This window comes from Phyllostomus discolor, chromosome 3 (assembly GCF_004126475.2).
Source record: "Phyllostomus discolor isolate MPI-MPIP mPhyDis1 chromosome 3, mPhyDis1.pri.v3, whole genome shotgun sequence".
NCBI lineage: Eukaryota > Metazoa > Chordata > Mammalia > Chiroptera > Phyllostomidae > Phyllostomus > Phyllostomus discolor.
Window position 1 is genome coordinate 159,375,325 of NC_040905.2, and position 16,018 is coordinate 159,391,342.

General features: G+C 37.0%; 1 protein-coding gene across 2 annotated transcripts; it reads left to right on the forward strand.

Moving 5' to 3' along the window:
* The first annotated feature begins 11,664 nt into the window (after window positions 1-11,664).
* On the forward strand, window positions 11,665-13,059 carry DMAC1 (distal membrane arm assembly complex 1). Of its 2 annotated transcripts, none has more exons than XM_036021646.1 (2): window positions 11,665-11,915; window positions 12,727-13,059. In XM_036021646.1, the coding sequence occupies exons 1-2, from the start codon at window positions 11,722-11,724 to the stop codon at window positions 12,995-12,997; spliced, it is 465 nt and encodes a 154-aa protein (XP_035877539.1). In that variant the 5' UTR covers window positions 11,665-11,721; the 3' UTR covers window positions 12,998-13,059. The 2 variants fall into 2 exon arrangements, with proteins under 2 accessions (XP_035877539.1, XP_028379875.1); XM_028524074.2 differs by having other exon boundaries at window positions 11,669-12,001; window positions 12,727-12,987.
* Window positions 13,060-16,018: the final 2,959 nt, after the last annotated feature.

The following is a 16,018-nucleotide window of genomic DNA, read 5'->3' on the forward strand; positions in this document are numbered from 1 at the left end:
TGGCACTGGAATCCTGGGCTGGGGGCTTGGTGTTGGGCTGGGCCTGCTGGTTCCTGAGATATCCCTCCTGATTTTTTTATCCACCACTCGTGCGTGAGAGACCAGCCCATTTTGTGTCTGCGCACCTCCTACCAGTCTCAATGCTTGTGGTTTTTTTAAGTCTGTAGTTGTCTGACTTCCATTCATATTGATTTCTGACAGCTCTGAGTGGCAGTTGTTCTGTATTTTAGTTGTAATTTTGATGTGCAAAGAAGTCTTATACAGGAAAAGGCTCAGTGAAATTCAGCATTCAATAATTGTAGCAACAGTTGTAAAATCATCAGAAATCTTTCTAATAAAGGTAATAAGCAAAAATACCCTAGCTAATGACACATTAATTAGTAACTCCCAACTACTGAACGTTTCTTTTATGTGCAAGACACTGTACTTTATAGACATATCTTAGCACAGTACCTGGATGGAAATCTCAAACTGCAGTCAAAAGATGCCACCTGACTTGGACTGCACCACAGTGTAAAATGGGTTCTGGAGTCTGAAGACCCAGATTCAAGGCTAGTCTTCATCCCTTAAACTAAGTGATCTCTAGTACCTTGTTTCTCATACATTAAAACTAGTGGGGCTGGTGTTAGTCTCTGCCACATAGGTTGTTGTGAGGAATTCATGCAGAGCAAATGCAGAGTGTCTAGCTCAATATTAAACAATAGTATTTTTTTTTAGTTCTTCTACCTACTAGCAAATTAGCTTGGGCAAACTACCTAACTCCTCCAGACCTTAATTTTCTTTTCTGTAAAATGAGGGTAATAATAATACTTTTGTCACTGTACAACTGTGACCATTAAATCGAATAATATACATCCTGGAAAACACTATAGAAATTTTAATTCATATTATCACCTCACATTCTTTCTCTTTTGCCACTTTACTCTTCATACTAACCACAGTCAACTACCAGGATATGCTTTCTGGAAGGATATTCTGGAATGAATTAAAATTCCAAGAAAACTGTGCCTTTTATCATCAAGAGCAGTTTTCTCCCTTGGGCTATGTGTGCTTCACCCCAGTGGCAGCCCCAGAGTCATCTAAGTTGACAGTACGATGCCACGTGGATTAGTGTCAGCAATCCTTAAGATGTAGTAGGCTGCAGGACACCTGGGCCCATCTCCTCTTCTGCTGATCCACAGGAAAGCAAAGAACAGCATCCCAGATGTTTACCCATGCTATACCTAGAAATGGTTACAAGAAGGATCAAGATGAGTTCCTTCTTCATGACAGTAATAAGGAACAAAGGAGTAGAGAGGCATCCTGTTAAAGTGAGTAAGTGTTATGGGAAGAACTAAAATAATTAAATCATTTTTTGCTCCCAGCTCTAAAGGTCTGGGCTCACTGACATGTACTTAAATAGCTTTTTATTCTCAGCTGTGTACTCATATATACATTAGACATATCTAAGTTAAGAGGATTCAAGACATTATAAAGTGCCATTTCTTGAAGAGAATCCAAGCTATTTATTCCTCATCTAATCAATACCAGTATCCAGACCAAAGGAAATATATTGCTTAATAGCCTGTATACAACTTGTTGAATTCATTGAACATAAACGTTAGTGCTGGGCTATAAGAGTGGTTGATCCTATGAGAACAGAATTTACTTAAGCATCATTTCGAATGAAGTTCTTATTTTGGGGTCTGGTTGAACTGGATACTCCAAGGAATCAAGGTCAGTAGATGGAAACAACGTGGACATGGGTATACTAGCTGCTATTTTTCATGATATGAACACCCTAGACACATGTGTACACACAATCATTGAGGACTCTGTGGAAAACTGCTATAATAATTGCTTTAGTATACCCAAATGTTTAAATCCATTAACACTCCCCATTTTTCAGATTCTGATTACATAAACCATTGAACCACTGTTAATACTAAGGCAGTCATATGAATAATGTATGTAACAGCACTCTTTAACTGCTAAACATTGTACCCGCTTAACCCTGCTCTGGGATGATGGAATCAGTGATATTTACATATTATTCAACAGTCCACACATTAGGCTTCTTTTAAAGTTCAACTTAAAATATTCTTCCTCCTGGATTTAACTCATTTGCCTACATCCAATTAGAAACAATCTTCTTTTCCTACATTCTCACTAAATTTTCTTATTACCTCTGTTATAATATTTGTGACAATCTTTAGCTGTTAGATTTATGTATATGCTTAGCTTTCAGATAAGATTCCCAAAACCTACAATAAAGGTTTATCCTGCTCATCTTTGTATAAGCCACTGTCCTTCCCCACCCCTCTCTACAAGGAGCTTGTACCTAGCTGATAGTTAATTATCTTTTTAATTGTTTTTTTAAATGTTGTTCATTTCCATTAATATTTTAACTACAGTGCTATTTTTTCCTGACCCTTTAGGTAAGAATATTACATAGCCCACCTCACCTCTTATAAAAACATGTGGTTTTCTACTAGGGACACATGCAACCAGATTTATTTTGTGCCTTTTAACTACATGGGACATTCATCCCTGCAGTTCTTAGGGTGATACTTTCTCCCCAAGCTGTCTGTGGTAAGTGGCAAGCCATGCTTTTTCCTAGTGAGAAGGAAGTCAATAGGCTGTATTTTACTGTGACAGCTGGGCCATTTGATTTGAGTCTTATTATACTTGATGGCTACCTTTAGGGAATGTCTTTTTCAATTGTTTATTTTCCAAGTCTCTTGTCAGTTCAACCTACAGAAAGCAAAAGGGGAACCCACATTCTACAAATGTGCACCTGCAATACGGAACACACTTTATCAAATGCAAGCCCCCAAAGATATTTTAGTCTAATAAAATACACAGATATTTATTGAGCCTCAATAACAGTATGAGAATGATGTGAAAATGAAGAAACTCTTACAGTCCACAGATGGATATCATATTTAGAAAATAATAATACATATATAAAATTAAATTTTTTTGAATTACTTAAAATGGAAGAGAAGGAAAGCCCAGATTATATTAATTTGGGAAAGGTTTTAATAATGGACACATTCCAGGCAGGCAATTTGGCTGTACTTTCAAGCCATTTACTGAGTTTTTCAATGAGGGAACTGCTTTCATTACAGCAAAGCAATCTTTATTGCATAGGATTATTGTAAGCATTATCAGAGATTTAGAATCCTGGATCCCTGGCCCCTGGATACTGTCACTGTGACAAGCAAAATGCCTCCTTATATTTCTACATGCCTTCTAGAGTAGCACCCTCAGTAGTGGACCAACTGTATCAGTCAAAACAGGAGTCAGATTATGCTACACTAAGAAGCTACTTCAATCTAAGGGACTTAATGTAACAAGCGTTTATTTCTCCCTCACCCTACTTATACAAAGAAGGTCAAGAAGAGTATTCTGTTCATTCTTATGACTGAAGGGAGAGGGAATCAAGGCTGGTGAAGATCCATTGCAATATGTACATCCACAATTGCTACAGCAGTGGTGATCGTACCAGTGTGTGTTAGAAGACACAGCAGAGCAAGGGCATGGCAGCTGCAGACACCCAGATGAGTCAGCAATGTAAAATTCATGAAGGTGAAGGGCACAGCTTGAGATGCAAAACCTAAACCCTTAGGTTCCATAGATTTTATATTGTTCCATGAAGAAAAGAAGATAGAGTAAAATAAGAAAACTCACCAAGCAGCCATGCATGCAGGAAGCACACTATCACTGTGGCGGGATAGAAAAAAAAATACTTTGAATTGTAAAAACTCAAAATCTACCTATTCCATTCACTGGGGGGGAAAGACGGCTACATGAACAATGTACTACTCCCTAAACCATAAGGTAATCCCTGGCCTGTAACTTAGTTCTGGCTCTGTTCTGATGTAAACATACTCTTAATAGCTGAGAAAACTTACCCCTTCAAAGATGCTTACTAAACGAAGAAACCAAAATAATATATTCAAAGATACCCTAGGTAAGAAGGAAAGAAAGAATGGAAGAAACAAGAAAAGTAAATGTAAGGTTATGACAACATTCAGAAAATATATTGTCATGGTGCATATAAAAATCATGACTAAATATTTCTCTTGAATTTTAAAAACTTAAGAAGCAATTCATTCAATGGGGCAAGAGCTCAAAGTACAAGTAAAAGAACTTCAGACAAGATGACTAGGCATCAAGAGAAGATAAAATACGAGTTCTCAGAGCTCTAGAAAAGCAGTGTGGGGGGAATGAAACCTTCAAATTTATAAAGTACAAAATACAGGAATATGAAGGAGATCAACAGCAAACACCCTAAAAAGCAAAAAGAAAAAATAGTAAGATAACAAATATAAAGAATTTTTTTAAATGAGAAAAGATATAACAGAGTATATAACTAGAATCCTTGGGGTGGGTGTGGGGGAGAAAAATAGGACAAGAATCTAAAGAGCAAACCCACATTGGTGACAGTACAGAAGGAAGAAGTGATGTGACTCCTGCCCTGTGGAGCCACACAGGAGTACAGCGTGTCTCACTGCCTTGTCATTCTCCTGGTGTCGATGCTACAGCCAGTCCATGACTCCAGACACTACTTATCTCAAGGTGTATGGCAGTGATAAAGATTCCTTCAAGCATACTCATCAATGAGGTAGAAGAAGCAATTGTTAGCTGCAGGGTAATATGTAGAGGTAATTTCTTGTCACAGAAAGGTAGACATAGATCTTTCTGAATCCATGAGTTGACATGGTCTGTACAGGCCCATTTATCACCAGAACTTCAAAAGATTATTGCACAAAGCTGTTACTGCTTATTCTGGAGAAGTGGAAAAGAGAAAAACATGTGAAAATATGAAACTCCAACAGAACACGGACAAAGATATTACCCCTCACCTTCAGGCATCTCCAACACCCTGCCCTGGTTGTTAAGATTCCAAGTCCTTTTTTTTTCTAGAAATAGAGGCCAATCAGAGAACCATCTGCAGAAATCTAGATGAGGTCTTTTACAGGGATCTATTTTTCACATCAGAAACAGAATAAGCCAGCAGAGCCATGCATTGGAAGCAAAGCTCCTAAGATGATCAAATACTTATCAATGAGCAGGGAGCCAAAACTATGTCTCTAAACAGGCATGTGGAGTTCCATGAGGCTAAGAATGAAAGAATAAGGAAAGAAAATAAACAATGAAGAACTGAAAAGACCAGTCTTCAAAAAGGTCCAATAAAAAAGGAACCATAGTTAGATACTGGTTTTGTAGGAAAATAAAACAGAGTTATGGAGTTTGTCCTCGCATCTAGAAACTTTAGCATCATCAATCTGGCAGAAGTCTGCATCAAATAGAAAGACACGGACATACCAATATCCAGTCTTCCTTTCTCTCATTTTCCAATTCTAAAACCACTTCTTAGAGGAATTCTTAGCAGTCTTCTTCTTGAAAATGTTCCAAAAGCACTTATAATTAAGTATAATAGAAAAGCACATAAAAGGAAAAGAGAGAAATAATATAGTTCATATGTAATAACAACAACATACAGAAAACCATCATACTCCCCAGAAGTGCATAATCTGCCAAGATTTCAGGAGAAAAGGCAGATCCCTTAACTCAGGAAATGATCTCTGTGAAATATTCAGTGCATCTGATTTGTTGACTTGATCTAGGGAGTCCAGATTTGGTAAACACTAAACCCTCAGAGGTTCAGTTCATCCTATCATAACACAAATGGCTCCTGAGAGATCTTTTTCAAGAAACAATTATTTTCATAGGGACATAAATGTACAAAAATAAGTTTTATGTAATAACCTATCAAATAATGTTATAATTCAACACTAAACTTAAAAGTCTCTAATTCAACACTAGTGTTATAATTCAACACTAAATTTAAAGCCTAAGTCTCTCTTCATTCATTTTGTTATGCAAATTTTATTTATTCATATGAGGTATACAAATGACATACTTTCCTAGGTGTAACTATATATGCCACACTTTCTACTACTTTTACATAAAGATAACATTAAGACTAACAGAACTCTTTAGATTTCCATTTTATAAAGGGAAAAAACAATTTTGTTCTTCTCTTAATTAGCAGTTTATATAATTAATCAAGATGCTTTTGTAAATTTAAATTTTTGATGTAATGCATTATTTAAAATATCCAATAAATTATACTTTTTGCCTTTAATGATGGATTAGTAGCAGTAATGCTGGTCAGCTATATTTGCTTATAAGAAAATGATACAATCATAGTAATTTTAAAAGATATATTTCAACAGATATACAATTTATTTATCTGAAATAAACAAAGATGTTTTGGGGGAGGTTTTGTTCATTGCCTCTTCTAATTTCTGGTGGTTGCCAGCACTCCTTGAATTGTAACCCCATCATGCCAATCTCTGCTTCCATGGCCACATTTCCTTCTCTTCTGTGTGTAATTTCCCTCACATGTTACTTAAGAACACGTGTGAATGCAGTTACAGCCTTCCTGATAATCCAGTACAATCATTCCACTTCAAGATCCTTAATCAAGCACATCTGGAAAGACCCCCTTTTTTCACATAAAAGGTAGCATTTACAGGTTTCACACAGATTATTGAAAAAAATTGAAGGAACTGTAAGGAACTACTCTTCTCAATTCATTAAAAAAGCTTCAAAACTGAGATAAAATAGATAATATTCCTGAAATGAATAACTTGCCAAAACTATTTCCAGCAGAAACAGTTTTTCACTTTGATTAACCTAAGGTAAGGCAGATTTCCAAATTATAAATAGAGAAAGGTGTCAAAGAAACTCCCTCCTCATCTACCTCTCCTTCCCCCAAATAATAACATGCCTAGACTAGACAATTTCACAGGGAAATTCTAACAAAAGTTTTAAAGAGCAAATAATTCCAATGATATTTGAACTATTGTAGAGTATAGGAGAAAAAGAGGAGTGCTTCCAAATTCTTTTTATAAAGTGGGTATAAAAGTTATCCCCCAAATCAATTAGGATGGCAGAAAACTAGAACTATCAACCATATATCAAAGGTTCACCAGGAGATAATTGAGTATTTATCTCCATACATCAAACGTTCACTTGATAATTAACTATTAAGATATTTGAATATTAGCCCTGGCTGGCATAGCTCAGTGAATTGAGCACGGGCTGCGAACCAAAGTGTCGCAGGTTGGATTCCCAGTCAGGGTACATGTCTGGGTTGCAGGCCATGACCCCCAGCAACCACACATTGATGTTTCTCTCTCTCTTTCTCCCTCCCTTCCCTCTCCAAAAATAAATAAATAAAATCTTTAAAAAAAGATATTTGAAAATTAATAGCCTTTTTGCATTCAAACACAACCAGTGAGATGATACAACAAAAATAAAAATTCCTTATTTTCAATAACAACACAAAGATAGAATGTCTGAAAGAAAATGTAACAAGATAATTATTTTAAAAACTTTAAAATGATACAGATGAACATAAAATAAAATATGAACAAAAGATAAAGCATCCCATGTCCTCAGATAGGATGACTCAACATCATAAAGATGTCAATTCTCCCTAAATTAAACTACGATTTTCACACAAGTCTAATAAAAATGTCAGCATCATTTTGTCAGAATAATCAAGCTGAGTCAAAAGTTCATGTGGAAAAATAAACAAGTAAAAATAACCAAGAAAACTCTGTAACAGAAGAGTAATAAAAGGGAAACCAGTATCCAAGTATTAATGCATTTCAGAGCTTCAGTAATTAAAATAGTGTAATAATGTCACATGAATAAACAGAAAACTCATGGAACAGAATATGAATTCTAGCAACAACCATATATCTGCATGTGGCATTTTAGATTAAGTAGCATTGCAAATATGTGGGGGGGAAAGTGGATTATTTAATAGTGTTGAGAAAAATGGGTGAGAGTAGAAAAGGAAAAGAAGATCTGGTATTATTCCTGACACCTAATAATAAGATAAATTCCAAATGTATTAAACTTTGAAGTATGGGGACAAAAAGATCAAAATACCAGGAAACCATAAAAAGCAGAAGACCTTTTATATGTAACATGAAACTCAGAAACTATAAAAGACTGATAAAGACAATTACATGTTTTAAAAAACGGGCATGATAAAAAGTACATCAACTAAAAAGGCAAATATCAAATTGGCAGGACAAAATCATGAATTATTATAAGGTTAATCTCCCTAATGTATAGAGTTTTTAGAAGTCACTGAGAAAAAGATATTGAACAAAAATGCGCAAAAACATTGACAGGAAAGGAAATATTAATTGATCTTAGACATACATTAAGATGACCATTCATACTAAGAAAAAGAAAATTAAACCATTTTTACCTATATGATAAGCAGAGATCAAAGGTGAATAACCGTGCAGAGGAACAGAGTGAGCAAACAAGTTTCATAATTGTTGGTGAAAGTATAAATTGGTACAAGTTCTGTGAAAAGCAATTGGTAATGTACATCAAGGTAATAAATACCCTAACTTTTAGAGGTATATTTTAAGATATAATCACATGCTTATTATTTGATGTATATACAATGTTACGTACTGTGGCACTATTTTTAATAGACGTCTGTCCAGAAGGTATCCAGCCATGTACTATGAAAAATAGACACATTTATTGAAGAAGATACAAGATAACAAGGAACACTGTACACAGGACAATGATGCCTCAGTCCCCTTCAAAGTAGGCACCTTGGGACCTCACACAGTTCTCCCAGTCGCCATCAAATGTCCCATCATATTTTCCTGAATCTCATTGACAGTCTGAAATCTCTTCCCTTTCAAAGGTGATTTTAGTTTTGGGAAAAGCCAGAAGTCACAGGGCACCTAATTTGGGCTGTAGTGGGGCTCAGTCACCTGGGTGATTTGATGTTTTACCAAAAAAAACTCTACAAGAGATGTGATGCATGAGTGGGTGTGTTGTCATGATCACCTGTTACCCATAGCTGTGGCCTTCTGAATCATTTGAATAGTTTCTACAGAGGAATGTTCAAGCTTAACACGAAACTTGATGTAGATTCGGTGTTCTACTTGCTCAGTCATTTTGAATGAGATGGTCACACAGTACACATGCTCATTCAACAGCATCTATTGCCCCCACTGACTAGTACAGTGAAGTTATGATTGTTCACACATGTGCATTCCAGTCCACTCTCGTTGGCTGCCAGGTTACATCAATGTCTCACAAGCCATTCTCCTTATATTAATAATGGTTGGACTTTTTCTAGAAAGACCTCGTCTGTGTGTGTGTGTGTGTGCATAAGACATTAATAAGCCTGGCTGTGTTAGGGAAGGGGACCTGAATGGCTGGGCAAGAAGAGTATAAAGTACACTTTTTAGTATATACCTTTGTATGCCTTTTGTATTTTTAAAATTTATAAATTAATAAGAGAGGTCATAAGGCCTCTGAGTCATAACTTCCAAAATTAACTACAGAAATAATAAGTAGTAAAAGAAATAGAGAATGAGGTAAATTTAGATTTCAACCTTGTCCTCGTTTTTACTTCCAGCCAAATGTACACAGCTTCCTCCAATTATAGTTTTGCTTGTTTTCATTGGCCTCAGACCCTACAATTTTATTTACCTCAAAAAGACACCTTCACTTTCTAATAATTTTTCAATCAAAGTTATAACAATACACCTCAATTTTAATATGTGCTGTGAACATTTTTAAAATGTGGGTTCCATAGAAGCCACTGTTGAGTTTTGAAGGGATATCACAATAACAAAAAAAGCTTAGAATCATTCACTGGAGACAATCATCAGAGAACAAGTACATCTTCTGGTGTTACTTTAAAACAGTGGTTAAAAAATCTTGCCTGTTATTTGGAAAATATATTATGGGCTATTTCAATAATATTTGTCTGGAGAATTAAAGATGTCCTTTCCAGGCACTCTTAACTATGATAAACACGCTAAAAAAGATAAGCTTTTAGATGAAATATGCATTAGTAAAGTCACACGCCAGTTAACCATGGCATCCATGGAAATGTGCAATTCTAGATAGTGGGATGTAAGAAAATATTGGAATTTAAATTTCTATTATTTTATATTAGTCTTACATTAAGTAGGATAATATATAATTTATAAATAAATACACATGCATAAATGCTACTGTGTGCTCAATATTTTTTATTCTCAGAGATGTGTACTCAAAATATTTGGTAACCACTGCAAAATGATGGTAAGTTTATATATATATATATATATATATATATATATATAGAGAGAGAGAGAGAAATTTCATGAATTATAGAATGCTTTAGCAAGCATCATAGCAAGAGTCAGCAGCCATAAATTAAGATTCTTTATGTGCAACACTATTGAATTTATTTGGTATGACGCTTGGCACAATACTATATAAAGAGAGATTCTTAATAAATCATAGAATTTTCAGGTTAGGAAATAATGCTGGATATTACCTATTCCAAATCTCCTTATTTCAAACATGAGGTAACTATGGCCAGAGACAATAAAAATGGGCTCTATGTCATATGGCTGCCTCATAGTGACAGAGCCACGTATAGAACCCAAATTTCATATACGTACGTGTGAAAAACAAAATGAAGTCTTTGAAATTAAGCATCAAGCCAACCAGTATTATCTTATTTTCTTCTATTACTTTATTCTTTCCTATTTATCGATATCTTTATTTTTGTCTTTTTTTTCAGCCTTCTCAAAATCATATGTCATTTTAGAAAGTAGAATAGGAATTTATGTTTATGGTGTTAATTTTTAAAGTCATTAAAAAGGAAAAAGTTTCAAACCTGAAATTAATCCTATTTTCACCTATCTCCTCTAACAGAAACCACCTCTGAACTCTAAATGTCTTTGTTTCTTACCAGTAATCTGCTGAGAACAGCCCAGCCCAAGCACTATTCACCCAATTCTACCCAAAGGAAATGAAAGACAAATGAGTTGGGAGTGGATGAAATCGAAGTTGAATTGTAAAGAAGCACTCAGGATTAAAAGTCCATACTTAAGAGATGATAAAAAAGTAAACCTGTAAGAACAGATCCTTTCTTAACTCAAGTCCCTTAGCCCAATTTTGAGTTGAATTTTCTCCAGGGATCTCAAAGCAGAAAAAATACTACGGGTATGAAAAAAATTGGATCATGACACTAAGAAAAAAAGCTAAAGAGAAATTGAAAGTATTTATCCAGGCAATTCAAATCCATTTTTTAATACTTTGATTATACTTGTCTAGTCTTTGCGATATGTACAGGTAGCATTTAAGAAATTGGACTGTTTTCATAGATACTGGTTTCAACAATGATTGTCACTTAACCAGTTCTGTCATATATTGAGAAACTGATCCTGCCTTGGGTTGGGAAGATTAAATGGCATAGCACAGACAATCGTTTAGTAAAGCAGCACATAATTAAGCACATATTAAAACTCTTGTGTTGTATGCCTCCTCACAGGTGAATACGCCTAAGGTCTCACTCAAGAAACTGAGAAAACCAGACTTCTCTTCTACGAAGACTGAGAGTTGAGACATTTAGGGAGTTGTCTAAATCGATATTCTCAAAGGACTCGGGGGGCAAGGTTGGGCAGGGGAATGGCCACTAGCACGTATGAGGTGCTCACCACATAATTACACCTATATTGCCCGCCCTCTCCATTTTGTCCCCTACCGAAACGAGCAGGAACTACATTTCCCAGCGTCCCTCAGGCTGCTTCCTACAAAGCAAACCAAAGCCTTGCTTTCCGGCAGTATCTTTTACGTCAGTTCGATTCCAAAGCTCCTACCATTGGGGTCGAATTCATGAACATGGGTTCTTTCATGTCCCAGCCTCTTGAGCCAGACAAGATCGCCGCGCCTCCTGAAGCCGCCTCTTCCGCCAACCCTGCGCCCATGGAGAAACCCAGAACCCCGACCTCCGCAGAGCAACCCCCCGTATTTAATAACTGCTGGAGCTGTCGCGTGCTCTCCGGGTCAGGGTTGATAGGGGCGGGCGGGTATGTGTACTGGGTGGCACGGAAGCCCCTGAAGCTGGGATACGCCCCGAGTCCAGGGACTATTACGCAGATGGTCATCGGCATCAGTGAGAGCCGGGGCAGGGCCCTTGAGGGAGGGAGGGGGGAGGGATAAGTGGGGCGCAGCCATGTGGGTGGGGTTGGTTCGCTGGGGCTGGTCACCTGGTGGGAGCAGTTCCGAGCAAGATGTGGGGATGGTGAGAGGAAGTTGGGACGCTGTTATTTAAAACCAGTATTTTCGAGAATTCTTATTAGCCTCAGTCTTTTAAGTCCTATCAGTTGCTGTTAAGAGATAATGGTTCCATCTTTTAACAAAGTACGACAGAGAAATAAGAAACTAGCTGTTCAAAGTCAGACACCCAGGATGTGACACAGCTAGCCTTTCATCCTAGGTTTATCTGGCATCACGACAGCCCATGTTTTCTCCAGGTCCTAGGGAAAGCCTGAGAAAGGCCACATAACTTAGAACTTGAGGTTTGAAGTCAGATTTTAGAGGTGGGTTCAAAGCCTGCATTCGATGTGTGCCACTGGACATAGTGTCCCACAGCCCTTATCTGTAGCTATGGTGAAGATGTCTTCAGTAAAATGTAGTGATTCTTTTAGGTCTTCTATTATGTGAGTAGAATTTTAGGTTTTCAAATCTCTTACCTTTATAATTAGATTGCCTACATCAATTAAGTTCGTTTCTAGCTTGGGAAGGTAATGGGATTTTTTTTTCCTTAAATTTTTTTTAAAAGCACCTTAGTAAACTATAATGCAATGTACACATAAGGTACTGTTGTTTCTTTTCTAGGCATTGCTTGCTGGGGTGTGGTCATCCTGTCAGATCCCAAAGGAAAGGCCTTCCGAGTTGGTTGAAAATACTACCAGTGAATTTGTTCTCTGTCCCTGCCCCCATGACACACAGAGCAAGCATGGGGCTTTTGGATATTCTGGACACACACAGAGCTGTCGACATACTTCAGTTCTTCAGATTCTACAAGACTGAAAAGACAAACATTGGTTGGCATTTTCTGGACATGAATATTTGTGGCCACCTTCTCGGGCTCCACAAGGACCAATAAATTTCTCAAAGAACAGAACAGGTTCTGTGTCTTACCTGAGGAAGGAGAGTAGGAAAAAAAAAGAAAAGAGAAACCAAATGGGGAAAAAAACCCTAAAATTTAAGTTCCTTTTACTTCTCCCATTACAGGTCAATACTTGTTTATTAACCTAACCCTCGATAGACCTCATGCAGTATACAGAATTATATAAAACTATCTGTGTACTGCTTATGCTTTCAAAGGCATTGCCAAATCCATTGCTTTATAACAGTTTCACAGCTACTCTAAGGTAGTTATTTTTTGGTAAGTGAACCTTAAAAAAGAGAGTTCTAGTGATTTGCATTGGGTCATTCAGCTAGTCAGTGATGGAGCTAGGATGTGTTCTTCTAGACTTTCAGAACTAGGATGGTTCCAGAGAGGCAAGGTTTACCTTTATGAACCTATCAAAAATAAACACAATAATAGACTTAATTGCTAAAATATGAGACAAATTCAATACCTTTTGTAATTTACAATATATATATATATATATTTTTAGGCACTGGAAATATTCCTGTGATGAAATTGAGATGTTTATGAGATAAGGACTTAAAATTAGGCAGTTCATATCTAAGAGAAGTCTGCTTCTTACTATTTTCTTTCTGATATACCATGGCTTCTCTGTAAAATTATATGTTGCTATATTTCAGAGCAGAAGCTACTCTTGAATTCATCTGCCAGTCACAGTGTAAGTGTTGAATGATACGTGGAGCAGGTACCTTTAGTAGCTATATCTGAAATACAGCTACTTTTGCTAGCATTATATTGACGTGCCTATGTCTATTAAGCCTCGCAAATGACAGGAAGACTCCCATTGTCTATATCAGAGTTAATGGTATGGTGGTGCTATATATTATCTATTGAATTGAGAAAGACATTGCAGCACAGACAGCAAGGTATTTATGTGAAATATACAATTCAGTTAAGTATTAATATAGAAGTGTTAGATTGGAGGGGACCACAGAATACCTCCTTGAGGGCAGATGATCCATGATCATTTGTCCCCTAAAATATCAGCGAAGACAAGTTACTCCTGCTTTAGAAGGCAACCCATTCAGATGGATAGCTGCAGTCTGGGCACTTTCTTAGATTAAACCAAAAATACGGCTCTAATTTGTTTAGATGTACTGGTCTTTGACCAGTAGGTTTGCCCACCCCTGTAATTTTAACTTCTCAGAATTTGTTCCACCAGGAAATGAGGTTTTTCCAAATAAACATGCCTGTTCACCATATATATTGCCAAGGTATATATGGTTCTTCCCAACTTGGGACCATTTAACTGTGTGTGAGCAAAATATTCTATAATGTCTATAGGCAGTTACATGAGAACAGCTATCTTTCCTACCTCCCCCTCCCAGTAAGTTAGAATTTGTAGTTAAAAGTTGTTTTTCTTTTCAAGTGTATTGCAAAATTTGATTTCTGTCAGTGCTAAGTCAGAGATCCTATGTTTTAGGGATGACTCTTAAGAGAAAAAAGATACTGCCTTAGTCCTGCAGTGCAGGAAGTGCACTTAGTGCACCTGCTCCACTTTGTTGAGGATGCAGTGGGGTGAGCGGGATGAACAGGCTCCAGACCCGATGGATTATTACTCAACAATGTAAAAATACCAGCTTAATTATGATTTGTGGGCTTTAGAATCAAGAGCATGGAAATGGGTTTATAAAGACTCATAATTACCTTTAGCAAAGAGGGAGATAAGAGAAAAAGTACAAAAATGGGTAATTTAAAATGGACTTAATGTTTTCCTTGTAACAGACCAAAATATGCACATACATGTGAACATTGACATTTTTCATGATGACCAAGATACCTGTTAGCTCAACCTTTACATAGTATAAATATAGGTAGCTCGAGAGGATCAAGAAAAGCATTATACCACCTGTTCCTTTGTGTATTAATTACATTGACTAGTCTGGAATCCTGTGACCAGCTAATAATATGTCTGAACATATTAAAGGGCCCAAGCACAGACTGATCAACAGGATCTTGCTGTGTGCTGGGCATAGAGGTGACGGGTCTCGTTTTCCCTGGGCCAGTTGCTGAAACAGCTGTTGTAGGCAGCACCAGAGTGTTCCAAATGCAGAGCAATCTACAAAGTTAAGGAACTTCACCTGGCTGAGACCAACTGCAGAGACAGCTGTTTCTGATGGCCCTAGAGGTTAGGCATCTCAGCTGTGATTTATACTTCCAACTCCACTGTCAGTTCAGTATTTGCTCCTCACTCCTTTTATTACTCATTCCTCAGCCTGCCTATATCTGAATTAGGGGCCTCTTGAATGAAGCCAGTTGATTTGACAACATAAAACATATCACTCTTAAATTAAATGTATGTTCAGGGCAAGCATATGTTCAAGCACCGCCTCAAACCAGCCTTGGCCTCAGCTGATTTATTGTTGGGACTACACTGATCAAACAGGCACTTCACAAATCTTAAAGTTAGGGACAGTAAGCAATTTTGAGTTGAAAACTTTCTTCTTTTTTTTTGACAGATAAGTCCTTGCCTTGACTCAATGATTATATAGGTGTTAGGGGCACAGAGTTTGACAGTGAAAGACCCATAATTTTACATCATTCAGAGGTGTCCTAAGATCATCCAGAGAAAAATATATCACTCTTCAAAATGCATGTCCAAATCATTTGCCTTAGAGATATTCACCAACTTGTTCAAATGTAAATAGAGTGTAGATAAATAGCCAAAGGGCAAATCTGAAATGCAGCAATGCCACTAAAAATCACTGCTCAGTCCTGTGACTGAATTTGCATGAGCTTCAGAAATGTGGTAGGCAGGATTCCCATAATGGTCCCCAACGTTCCCAGACCCCTAGTGTACACACGCTTTCTCCCAGTTATTCAATCAAACACCATTTCTAGGTGTGCTGTGAAGGAATTTTGCAGATGTAATTAATGTCCTAGAACAATTGACCTTAAGATAGGGAGATTATCCAGATAGGCTAATCACCTGAGCCCATTTCATATTGGCCTAGAGGTCAGAGACCTGAGAAG

Bases quoted from the DNA above. Each gene is read 5' to 3' on its own strand.
- DMAC1 (XM_036021646.1), top strand. From the start codon at position 11,722: ATGAACATGGGTTCTTTCATGTCCCAGCCTCTTGAGCCAGACAAGATC. The intron at 11,916-12,726 runs GTATGTGTACTG...TTTCTTTTCTAG, and splicing joins GGGTTGATAGGGGCGGGCGG to GCATTGCTTGCTGGGGTGTG.